The sequence below is a fragment of the Tasmannia lanceolata genome, unplaced genomic scaffold (genome assembly GCF_043159265.1).
Source record: "Tasmannia lanceolata isolate RefF3 unplaced genomic scaffold, GAP_Taslan_0.1 ptg000006l, whole genome shotgun sequence".
In the NCBI taxonomy this organism is placed as follows: domain Eukaryota; kingdom Viridiplantae; phylum Streptophyta; class Magnoliopsida; order Canellales; family Winteraceae; genus Tasmannia; species Tasmannia lanceolata.
Genome location: NW_027518683.1, coordinates 50,214,075 through 50,226,683, shown reverse-complemented (window position 1 = coordinate 50,226,683; position 12,609 = coordinate 50,214,075). Strand labels below are relative to the sequence as shown.

Genomic DNA, 12,609 nt, shown 5'->3' with positions numbered 1-12,609 from the left:
GGACAACACCATAAGTAAACCTCTATAGATCAAAGAGTTAGGATCATCCAATGGAGATTATTTTTGGCGAAATGCTTATTTACAATGGGGCTCAAAAAATGAATGGTTTGGATATTTGAAAAAGGTGGGCCAAGATAAATTTTCTAATAAATACATGTTATTTGGGGTAGGTAACGTGGGTGCATGTAATTTTTTTAAAATAAAGTGGGGCCCACATTATTCAAAGATCCAAACCATTTAGTTGGTGGTTAGGATTATCCTTTAAATTACCCTAAATGAAATTTATGTATAGTTTCATCTGTACACAAATTGAAGGGTTAGGTTTACCCTATGGAGATGGGTTTTGGGGCACAATCTATTCTCATTGTGGCCCAACAAATGAACAGTTTGGATCTCTAAACAAAGGTCCAATTGAATGGTGTAAATCTTTGAAGGTAGGCCTCATTGTATTTTACAAAAAATACATACACCTACTTACAAACACAGTATAAAGTGTTGTACATCTACATATGGGAGGTTACATAGGATCATCCTTTAAATTTGGTTGTGAATAGTTGATTCCATCCCATCTTACTAAAAAATAAAAGAAAATGAAAAAAAAGGAACGTTGTTGTCAATAATCCGAATCCTCTACCTGTTGTTAAGAAACATACTAATGTGAGCTTTAGTTTATGGCAGTGTAGACAGGAAATTCCTCTGATAACAAAAATAGACCCTTACTTTAAATTCTTCTGAAACCATAATTCAACTTGCATTACTATATTCATGTGGTGTGAAACAACCAATTACTCCAGAAGCTTAAGCTGTTAGAGTTGGTGTTATTTAATCATTTATATTTCAACATGTGGGACCCAATGCCTCAAGTATTTCAAGAGAAATATAACACATGTCCAACTAAAATGGATTCATTAAGGCTAAATTGTTCATCTTTCAAGCATACCACAACATTGTGCCTTAGGTGAAGTCAAAAGTGATGTATAACAAGACAACAAAGCAAAATTCACTTAAACATACACAAACATATGTGAGAGAGAGAGAGAGAGAGAGAGAGAGAGAGAGAGATTTTCACTTCACCTGCAAAAGAAATGGAAAACAGGGTTAGCAAGTTTTGGGTAGAAACAAGTACATACTCTCCTAGTTTGTAATGCTATATTTTTTTCTTCTTTCTGTAACTAACATGAATTTAAAGTTATCGAGTTGTGGTACAGAGCTCACCGAGAACCGTTTCATCATCGTTTCAATTGTCTCCTTAGGGTCTTGTCGTGTTTGTACATAAGCGTCGATCTTGTTCATCTCCTACAATAAGCTCTCACATATTATTATTATTATTAATTGAATGATTTATATACCAATGTTATTTATGCCAAGCAATGCAAGACTTGATAGCTCGACGCAGCTTATGATAATCCAAACACAATGAGACCAAAGGCAATAAATTGAAGTAATGGCGGTCCACTTGATCAATGGATACAATCAGTATGAAGTGCACTCAAGAGTGATAAGAGGGGAAGCGTATGACAGTAAATAATACAAAGAATAATAAACAGTGCAAGGAAAGTTAGACAATATGTAAACAATAAGAATGTGCGTGGATAAACTGAGAAAGGCTGAAAAAAAAAAACGTAGATGAATAATAATAACAGAGCTTGGTTATGAAACCGTTGTAGAGATATTTAGGGAGTACAGAGTACAGACATCATTTCCTTGCAAATAATATTTGCTCAATAATGTACTAATATGTCTTGAATTCTTCCATTACAGTACTGTACAATTTTACCCAACTAGCGGGGTCCAGAGCCATCGCTGTGGCCCTGGCTGGGTGGGGGTGCAGGGGTATTGCACCCCTTGCCCGATGGTTCGTGGACCGAGCTGCAGACCACTAGGTTTACTATGCTATTGGGGGTATTTTTAGTAATAGTACCAAGTATTTATATTCTCTAAGGAGCTCCATTTTAGGGTTATGGGAAACATATTCATTTTGGATTATGTGTTTCTTATTTATTTTATTTATTGCTTTCTTTGTTTCATTCAGATTTTTGTTCACAACTAAGTGGAGATATATTAAAGGATATAACAACAGGCTGCAAGGAGGAGAAACTTTTTAGTGAAGGAGACGAGAAGATAACAATAAGAAAAATGAATTTGGCTATATCAGTACCAGCTTGGTCACAATATGTTTCAGAGTTTGATGTGCATCTATCAAAAACCATACAAAAGGTCAGAACATAAATGGTTTAGTTTAGGAAAATCCGAACATGCTTTGATTTATATCAGATTTTGCTTGAAGGATGCAATTTGTAAACTACTTTGGGTGGTGATATATATATATATATATATATATATATATATATATATATATATATACATATGAGAAAACGGTTCCTACACATATGTGTAGAGAGTTCTCTACACACTAGCTTAAAATACAGTGGGGGCCCACATTGTTTGGGTGATCCAAGCCATCCATTTTAAAGGCCCTCACATAGATAGGGTGTCTACAAAAAATCAGATCCATAGGATCATCCCAACCCTACGATTTGTGGAGGTAAAATGGATGTCTTTGAACCTTCACAAATTAGTCCATTTTTTGCCTCCACAGTTCGAATGGTTAGGATGATCCTATGGATCTGATTTTTTGTGGACACCCTATCTATGTGAGGGCCTTAAAAATGAATGGTTTGGATCACCCAAATAATGTGGCCCCCAATGTATTTTAAGCTAGTGTGTAGATAACTTATCTACACATATGTGTAGGAACCGTTTTCTCTCTCTCTCTCTCTCTCTCTCTCTCTCTCTCTCTCTCTCTATATATATATATATATATATATATATATGAGTTAAGTGAAGCTACACATACGTGTAGCTAACTTAGCTACACCGACGGCTTAAAATAGAGTTGGCCCACATTATTTGGGTGATCCAAACCATTCATTTGATAGGACCTCACATTGATAGGGTGTGCCCAAAAAATCAGCTCCATTGGATGATCTCAACCCTTCAAACTGTGGAGGCAAAAATGGACAGATTTGTGAAGGTTTTTACACGTCCATTTTTGCCTCCACAAATCGTAGGGTTGGGATGATCCTATGGAGCTGATTTTTTGGGCACACGTATGTGTAGCCACACTTTTCTCTATATATATATTTGAATCTATTCAATTTCCTCTCCAAGATATTTTACATATGAATCTACCAAAATCTATTCATTTAAGTGCAGAATGATGCCCTACATTTCCTTTTCGTGTCATAAGATGGAAACAACTGTTGCATAGAAATTATTTTCCCGTGAAAACAAAACATGATAATGATGAGCTTCTGAAAGGAGAATGGGTGAAGTGATGAAAAGAATAAATTGGAACTCTTCAAAATGGGAGAGGAAATGATTGTACATAGAATAACTAAAACCAAGAGGATACACAACAGAGCAGTAGGCTTAAATGCAGACCAAAATAAAATCAGAATGGCATATGTATGGCAGAGTTTAAAAACTGGGAGTCTGATGAAAACTCGGTCAAGAAAATGAACGACTTGGGAGCCAATGATTGATAGTCAGAGGAGTTTTTGACTGGCTTGATAGGGCAGAATTTGGATTTGGATGAGAAATAGCACAAGGTAAAAAGGAGTTGACTTGGGAGAGTCGATGATTGACTTGGGGAGTTTTTAAACAGTGATATATAGTGCTCTTCGAAAAAAAGAAAACAAGATTATCCCAAGTTCCCAACTCATGGGTGGCTCAAGATAATCTATTTGAGGAACATGATGGATACCTACAAATATGGTAGATATGATTTAGAGTAAGAGCAATAAAGATGTGCTTAGGGAATTGTGAAAAAAAAAGAAGGAAGGATATAAGATATTTTTTTCCTAAGATTCCCATTTGGTCCATTTACGTCATACCTCTCAAATCAATATTCTATTTATATTTGTCCAGTCAAATACAATTACGGTATTACTATTCATAATTTGAATAAGAATTGTTATGTTATTTTCGAGATTTTATATGGTGTAGGGGCTTACAACAAAACGGTAGGGGTATCGCCCTTGATATTTGATCCAACAGCAGCTCACTTTTTGAGCTTTTTGAGGAGCTGCTGTTGGATCAAAAGTCAAGGGTGGTACTTCCACCATACAAAAGGCCGTATTGTTGTAAGCCTTTACACCATATAATTTCTCGTTATTTTCATCCAACGTGCGCCTAAAAAAACTATGTTCTATAGAACCATTCCCATTTCATTTGATTTCAATCCATTCAACGGATGACCAAAATTGTCAGCAACTGGATCGATCAAAGCATGATATTATAACATACCTCTATCCAAGTCGCTAGATTAGGCCTGCCTGTTGTGCTGTCGTACTTCTTCACTTCTAAGAAGAAGATCTGAGATCTTTCAATAAATGGAGCATATGCAATATCTACCTGATGGTTACATATTATTCATGAATCAAAACATTGGGCCATGGAAATGAGAATTAGAAAATAATAAAAATCTCTTTACTACTTATTTCATCTCTATCTATTGAGAATAAAATGTAATATAATTTGTTTGTTAAGAAAACAACTAATCCAGTTGCAGTAACATGGAGATCTAACAGTGTGAGAAATCATGGAATACTATTGAACTATGCAACAATAAATCTCATCAAGGCATGTGAACTAAAACCGCATATGTTTCTCTAAATACCTTGAATATCTGTACCCCATAAGAGGTTAAAGTTCAAACACAACTCTTCTATACAGTTACACAAACTCGATTTCTTCAACAATTCCCTAAAATACATACTATCAGTGACAAGTACAGTTACTCGAGTAGGGACACGACCTCCCATAATACAATGAGACATGCCCACAACAGCATAGTGGACCCACTTTTGATTCGTTGGGAGCATCCATCTGATAGGCCCTACGTTCAATTTCCATTGGCCCAAAAATCATCCAAACCAGACAATCCTAACATCCAATAATATGTATTTTTGGTCATTGAATGCAGACTGCTGCTTATACATGTTTTTGACCATTTGCATTCAACAACCAAATATATTTATTATTGTGTGTTAGGATTGGAAGATAAGCGTGATTTTTGTACCATTGGAGATCCAACATAGATCATATCAGAGAGATGATATAGAAGCAACCAATGGTAGGGACCACAATGAAATAGTGAGTATGCCTCATTGTAGTATAAGTCATGCCCTCTGAAGCATTTCTACTTCAGCAAATACTATTTGAAGTTTTGAACACATGGGGCTGTTCTCCAAAGGGATAGAAATCCTTGAATAAGCTGCTCTTAGGATTGGCTATCATACTTGGATAATGATAGCTTGGATAATCCCCTAGGATTGGGTAACCTGCTTGTATCGTATATACCCTATTCATTGGGGCTGTTCTTGACGTTAACGAAGGATAGTCGATAGCAAGCCTATCCAAGGATAAAATAAAAAACCCTGATCGATGTTTATTGCAATCTGTAACGCTCTGAAAAATTGCAAGCATCAGTTGTATTTGGTAAACAAACATATAAAGGAGAAAAGTATTGGAATCTAAATGAAAATGAAGAGAATTCTAGCCTATAAAGAGTAACAAAGTAAAGTTATTACTTACCATACTAAATTGTCCAAGAAAAAAAGGACCATCATCAAATTTAGAAAGTGCACTTTCTATGTAATCGAGAGATGCACCTGATACAGATTATTGTTGTCAGTCAGTTTGTAATTTAATTTCTTGCATAGTCAAATAAAATGCATAGAAAAAAGAAAAAAAAGTTTTTAATCTCACCAACTTCAGATTCTGCATCTCCCTTGGAAGCAAATGAGCTAAAGACGACTTTAATGAAGGAGTCACTATAAGAAAGCAACTCTTTAGCAAGCTCTCTCTTGGTGGGACCCTACAGTTTTCAACGCGGCATTGTCAAAATGTTGAAGATAAACAATGATTAGCATCTAAGTTCCAAATAAAATTTCGTCATCTTACAACAGGGAGAAGTGCAGGGCCTTCAAAGTGGTTATCAATATATTTAATTAGATCCAAGCTCTCCCCTCGGATTTCGTTATTATGCTCAAGTGCAGGAACCTGTAGAAAGAAAATTTTATAAATATGCAGTGTTTGGGAAAAGGATTTCATCAGAGGCGGTGTTATTTTTCCTGTCTAGATAAAAATTGTTGTTAAGTATGTCAATAGAAAATGAACAGATGAATTTATGCAGATGTGATTAGAACAGTAATCTTGTCCAGAGGTGTTACTATGTCATTGAGTGGTAAGCTTCAAAACAGAACATGGAGGTAACCATTAAGCCCAAACAGAAGAAATCTGGAATAAAGGAAATACTAAATACCTTTTTTGAATGGTACTAAATACTAAATATCTTATTGTGCATAAATATAAGTTTCAACAAGTTACTTCCTTGAGAATTAGGCTATACCAAGTTCAAAATCAAAAATATTTTGGAAAAGTATGGCCCTCAAGAGCCATAGATGTAGGAGATACGTAGGTAAATATCTGCAAATGCCAAAATAATCTAGAAAACTAGCAGTTTCTAACTGATGTCATTTAGCAAATCATCAATATCTGCAAAATGATGTGTCTTTGTTGAGCTTTAGATATAGCCATTGATGATATCTGATTGCTCCGTGGCTCGTCTGCTCACTTTGAAATTTGGATTAATATGATGTGGCTGAGAATTTTCAAAAGAATTGTGGTTAAGAACACAATACATGGCAGCATTAGATGTAGCCATTGATCAGAACATTTTAGTATACAGAGGCTCCACTTGTGCTTAAGATAAAATCACAACAAATATGAAATAAAAAAGAGAAAAATAAATAACTTGCAACAAAGGTAGTGTTGGAGTGAAAAGTTCTAGCATTATGAAGAGCAAGGAATGTCTGGTGGTTACTTGTGCATATTTTTCCTGTCAAAACATGAGTATATGCTACTACTTGTGGGGTTCCTATATCTGTTCACATATAAAAAATGACGCCGTGGAAGCCAGCGGAAAGAAGGCGAAGATCACCATCAACTTTTAATATCAAATAACTATAACCTAGAATATCTTCTAATTCCAGTGGGACCCAAAACAAGGAAAGAGTCTCAAATTAAAAAAAAATTCTAAGGCCGTTTTGCTTATGGCATTATGCAAAGCTCTTGATGATCTATTCCATAACTACTAGAGGGAAAAATAAAAACAGAATAAATTCATAGAGAATCCAATAATTCTATCAATATCTCTGTTAAAAGTGTCAAAAAGATAAATAGAAGCTGATTTGTTCTAAGAGTATCACCTTATTTGGAGGGTAGACTTTCTCCTTGTACCAAGCAGGCTTATTCCACAAATCCATAGGAACCAATTTTATAATATCCTGCAATCCCTGCTCTCTCTCTCAACAAGCAAAGAAAAGGAAAGGAAAAAGTAGAAGAAAAAAAGTACTCAAATTAGTCTTATTTTAAAATGAATAATAGACTGATGCAGTACTCAAATTAGCCTGTCAAGAAATACTCAGCAACCTTGAATTGGAGTAACAGAAATTCCAAAGAAGCTTGTAATTAGCCACAACAACTTGATTCCAAATACCAAAACAAGATATGAATTTAACTAACTGAACCAAAACCTTATAATTTCTAGCAATCCATACGCGCTGCGCGAAAGGGCAATGGTAAGATGTATACAACCTTCACAAAAAGAACAAAAGGTAGTAAGCTAATGCCAAAGAAAAATTTGAAAACAAACATAAGACTGGATAGTTTCTGATTTTTTGAAAGACCCAGAAGGAAGAGTGGAAAAAACATAAAAATGGGTAAAACCCATCAAAATAAAAGAAAGAAAACATAACATTACAGTAAGAATAGATTGACCTAGTTGTTCCATCGAAAAGAGGTGGTTGTTCAGAGTTAATATCCAGACCAGGTGGAAGAACCTCCTGCATTTTTTCTGCAAACAAAGAGAAAGAGAAGAAGAAGAGATACGAAAGAGAGGAGCAAAAAAGTACAACCAGCTTGTCGACTGCATAAAACTATACAGGAATCAAATACGAATTCAAGAAAACCGACACTCTGTTCACTTGTTTTCCCGGGAATGGAAAAGAAAATGTTTCCTCGGAATCTGACGTGGCATTAGGAAAAGAAATTCAGGAAATCTATGTAGGAAAAGTTTTCCCAGGACTGCTTCTGGACTGTTCACTTGCGCAGGAAAAGGTTTCCAAGGAAACTGCTTGCCCTTCTTTTTGAACTAGTTTCCCAGGAAGCGAAATCCGTGTATTTTTGGTCGAAAATAAAATCCCTAAGGCTCTGTTCACTTGTATTCTCAAGAAAAGTAAAGATGGGAAAGTAACCCAAATTTTCTCGAGAAACCATTTTTTCGTATGTTCGCGTGCTTTCTCGAAAAAGTAGGTAGGAGGACGTGGAAAATGTATGAAAGGTAAAAAATTGACGTGGAAAGTCAAATTTTCTCTCCAACTCCTTTGCAATTTTCCTATCTATTTCCCACGAAATAGATGGGAAAAAGGGAGGGATAAACTCTCGGGAAAATCCGTCGGGCTCCCCTCCTCGAAACATTCGCTCTCGCTGCAACCCTCCGACGAAACCCACTGGCTCCGTCACCATCTCCGGCGAGGAAAAAAAGGTTAGATCTCCTCTCCCTCTCTCTCATTTACTCTTTTTTTTTCTCTTTCTTCTTCAAATTTGGAATGCGTTATTGTTTTTTTCATTTCTGTGGGGTTAGTGGTGAATTTTTTTTAAGTTTTATAAGCTTTTAAGGTTATTAGGGCTCCGATTTGTAAGCTTTTAGGGTTTATTCTGCTTTGAGAGTTCGGTTTTGGGTATTTTTTTCATTAGGGTTTTGACAACCAAAAAAAGGTTTCGACAAATCCGGCCGGCGATTTCACCTTCTCCGGCGAGCTCTCCCCTTCGGCCACCCAAAAAAGGGTTAGATCTCGCATAGCTCTACCTCCTTTTGTCATTTTTTTTCCTTTTTTCTGCAAATCCAGATTTGGGTGTTGTTTTTTTTTACGGTTCATAGGATTCGGATTTGTACGGTCGTCCTCTTCTCGACGAATCCGGCCGGTGCTTTCACCTTTTTCGACGAGCTCTCCCCTCCGGCCAACTAAAACAGGTTAGATCTCATCTCCCGCCCCTCATTTTCTCTTTTCTTTTCCTATTTTTTGCAACTACGCCTTTCTGTGTTTTTTTTTTCATTTTTTCCATGTTTGTGTTTGGGTTTAACGTGGGTTGGTTAGCAAACGGAAAAATAGGGCCTGCATTTGGGACATCTGGGCTCAGAATTTGGAAAATAGGGCTTCAATTAGGTTTTCATTGTATTGATTTTAGTAGGGGCTCAGTTTTTTTGAAGTTTATTGTAGTGTTTATCTGTTAATTTTTTTTACAGTACTTTGGAAAATAGGGCTTCAATTAAGGGTGTCAATATATAATGCCTCTTTCATGGTTCTCAATATATAATGCCTTGGTGGATGCTTGCTTGCATTTTTCAGTTTACTTGCTGTTTTATTCGGCAATCGGTAAAGAAGGGTTTTGTATTTTTTCGAGGATTTTAATGTGGGTGTCTGTCGTTGTGGATGATTGTTGCTGGATGTGGGAGTTTTATTTCAATTGTTGTGACTGTGGTTATGGTATCTTTGGTGGTTGGGTTCTTATCTTCAATTATGTGTTTTTTTAGTATTTCATAGGGCTACCCTCATGCCTCGACAGCCAGCGGATAGGCGCATGTTGATCCTTCGAGCTACAGCTATAGTAATATTTGCGGCAGCTGCAGTTACGCTTAGGGTTCGACTATACCTAGAGCAGAATATTACAAGAGCACCTTACGAAAGCGGCTACCTAACCCGTAGGACCTTTGTTAGACGTATCACGAATGCAGAGGACCATTGTGTTGCTCTTCTTCGTATGGATGTTCGGTGCTTCCGCACCTTCGTAGGCTTTTTCAGAAACACTACCTTACTGGAAGACACAACTCATTGCACTGTTGAGGAACAAGTTATGATTTTCTTAAGTGTGATTGCACACAACGAAAAGGAATCGTACTGTTAGGGCAACCACAAGAAGGTCTGGGGCAACTGTTTCAAAGTATTTTAATAAGGTTTTCGATGCTATTTTCATTCTGCAATACATGTTCATAGTACGTCCATCAAGGAGACACCACGGGCAATCCTTGATAATCCTAATTTCATGCCTTACTTTAAGGTACGTTTACGATAGCTACGTATTTCGACTGTAGGTTGTTAGTAATTGAGGCCTGTTCACAGTGATGGTTGACATCTGAATGTCCATATTATAGGATTGTATCGGTGCAATTGACGGGACGCACATTCCTGCAAAAGTATCTCACGATACTCAGAAAAGATATATTTGTCGTAAGCACTTCCCATCCCAAAATGTGTTAGCCTGTTACGACTTTGACCTAAAGTTTACGTACATCCTTTGTGGGTGAGAGGGGTCGGCATCGGACTCACGGGTGTTAGCATCTACCATATCAAAGCAGAACGGGATTCCTATTTTGCCAGGTAATAGTTACCTTATTATTCTGTTTGTACCGATGTAGTTCCCGTAGTATATAGCTAATTTAAGGATAATCCTTTCTTTGATTGGAGGAAAGTTTTACCTTGGTGATGGCGGGTATCCGTGCCTGTCCCATTTTATAACTCCAATCCGAGGTATTGGTTACCATCTCAATCAGATTAGAGGGCGCAGACCTACAAAACCCGAGGAGTTGTATAACCAAAGGCATTCTTCGGCGAGGAATGTACTCGAGCGAACTTTTGGTGTCCTGAAGAAGTGATTCGGCATATTAAATTCAGCACCCATGTACTCATATGACAAGCAAATCGACATAGTGTTGGCCTGTTGCTGCGTCCACAACCACATTAGGAGGGAGATGCCTAACGATGCCTACATTCAGGATGTTGACGATGAGCTAGCATTGCTTCCACCTGAAGAGGAAGAGGAGGAAGGACCTGTTCCTCCTCCTCCTATTACCAGGGTCGAGGATTTAAGGAAAGGTCGTAACATTCGAACCACAATCATGAATCAGATGTGGAATGATTCAAAGTACGTCGTCGTCGTTAGGAAACGACATGGTCGCAACAGTTGCGCACCTGTGATTACATTTTCGATGTGTACTTTGTTGGAACTGTAGCTTATATTCCTTTCTTTGTGGTGTACTATTTTTATAGATACTCATTTGGTGTGCTGGGTTGAGATATGTTTATATAATTTGTATGTTTGCTACAATATTAGTTAATGTAACTTCTATTATTGCTTATGCCTATTGGTTATCTATAATTCTATGATTGAATATTTTTTTATGAAGTGTTTCGAAAATTTGCATGCGAGATGGCAGCAACTACAGGTACAACGGATAAGAAGGTGAATGTCTCATGGAATCAGACTATAGATGGGACTCTCTTGGCAGCCCTTAAGAATTAGATAGCTGAGGGGCAGAAAATTGGTGCTGGGTTCAAAGAGTGCGCTTATTTTGCTGTTGCGAAGGACTGGTTACTATCCTCAACATGACCCTAACGAAAAAGCATGTGAAAAATCAATTGAAGACACTGAAGACAACGTATAGGACTCTGAACTAAATCATAAATCTCAGTGGCTTTAGCTGGGATGAAACCATATGCAAGTTATCGGTTGACGAAGAAGTTAAGAATGAATACTTGAGGGTAATATTTATTTTTCGTATATCGCTTCCTCCATTTATAAGTTACATGTTTAAATAATATTCCGTGACAATTCCTTTCTTTTTTTACAGTTGCATCCAGAACACCAACGCTTCTTTAGCAAACGGTATCCCCTCTACGAAGAAATGAAAGCTGTCTGCGATGATGATTACGCACGTAGGGAGGATGTCAGAGATGTAAGAAGGGATCCCGCTCAAACGACGCAGGACACACATGGTGCTTCTTCATCGACCCTTTCGGTTGGGCTCGTTGATATGGACGACAGCTTCCTCCGTACTCCGCCTCGTGGTAGAACTTCTTCATCTACACCTGGCGTAGATGTTAGCATGGGCTACAGTGACTCTTCTCCTATCAGGGGCCCAACTTCTGCTAGTGGTGGGAAGAAGTCAAAGAAGCGTCCTAATGCTGCACTTCTATCAAAGTTGCAGGTTGTGTCCTCCAGCATTAATAGGGTTGCTGATGCCATAATTACTACTGGTGAGGTGCATAGCCTCCCTGACCTGAAAGATGCAGTGCTAAACATTGGAGGTTTCCCCATAAGTGAGCTCGTTGATGCTTATGTGTACCTGCACGGGCATCATAAGGAAGCTGAGGCATTCCTTTCTCTGGAGGAGATGGACCGAATGGAGATGGTGGGGCGCATTCTGCGCCGTTTGGCTGGGTCTATGTCTTGAACCGTTTCAATTGATGGTTTTTTTTGTTCTTGGGTCTTGTTATGGATGGAACTATGGGTTACTTATGAACCCTTTACTTATGAACTATGTATGTGTTATGTTTATATATATTTTGGGTGTATTTGTTTGATGAAACTATGTGTTGTTGGTTTTATGGATGAAACTAGGTTTTATGGATGGAACTATGGGTGTAATAGTTTGATGAAACTATTGGTTTTATGGATGGGTGTAATGTTTAGATATATTAGATT

At 37.4% G+C, this 12,609-nt stretch overlaps 2 protein-coding genes across 2 annotated transcripts; one reads left to right on the top strand and one right to left on the bottom strand.

Annotated features, from left to right (window-relative positions):
* Positions 1–889: 889 nt before the first annotated feature.
* LOC143878685 (protein IN2-1 homolog B-like) lies at positions 890–8,001 on the bottom strand. The gene is made up of 9 exons (XM_077380943.1): positions 7,846–8,001; positions 7,602–7,662; positions 7,275–7,361; positions 5,968–6,066; positions 5,773–5,881; positions 5,599–5,675; positions 4,309–4,416; positions 1,216–1,296; positions 890–1,074 (listed from the first exon to the last, which is right to left on the bottom strand). The coding sequence occupies exons 1-9, from the start codon at positions 7,914–7,916 to the stop codon at positions 1,066–1,068; spliced, it is 702 nt and encodes a 233-aa protein (XP_077237058.1). The 5' UTR covers positions 7,917–8,001; the 3' UTR covers positions 890–1,065.
* Positions 8,002–9,681: 1,680 nt separating this feature from the next.
* On the top strand, positions 9,682–10,432 carry LOC143879126 (uncharacterized). Its single transcript, XM_077381311.1, has 3 exons — positions 9,682–10,022; positions 10,122–10,185; positions 10,280–10,432. Exons 1-3 carry the CDS (start codon positions 9,682–9,684, stop codon positions 10,430–10,432), a joined length of 558 nt encoding a protein of 185 aa, XP_077237426.1.
* Positions 10,433–12,609: the final 2,177 nt, after the last annotated feature.

Coding starts and splice junctions, on each gene's coding strand:
- LOC143879126 (XM_077381311.1), top strand. CDS start 9,682: ATGCCTCGACAGCCAGCGGATAGGCGCATGTTGATCCTTCGAGCTACA. Junction 10,023..10,121: donor GCACACAACGAAAAGGAATC/GTACTGTTAGGG, acceptor ACATGTTCATAG/TACGTCCATCAAGGAGACAC. Junction 10,186..10,279: donor ATTTCATGCCTTACTTTAAG/GTACGTTTACGA, acceptor TCCATATTATAG/GATTGTATCGGTGCAATTGA.
- LOC143878685 (XM_077380943.1), bottom strand. CDS start 7,916: ATGCAGGAGGTTCTTCCACCTGGTCTGGATATTAACTCTGAACAACCA. Junction 7,663..7,845: donor CTTTTCGATGGAACAACTAG/GTCAATCTATTC, acceptor CTTTTTGTGAAG/GTTGTATACATCTTACCATT. Junction 4,417..5,598: donor TTCTTGGACAATTTAGTATG/GTAAGTAATAAC, acceptor TGTAACCATCAG/GTAGATATTGCATATGCTCC.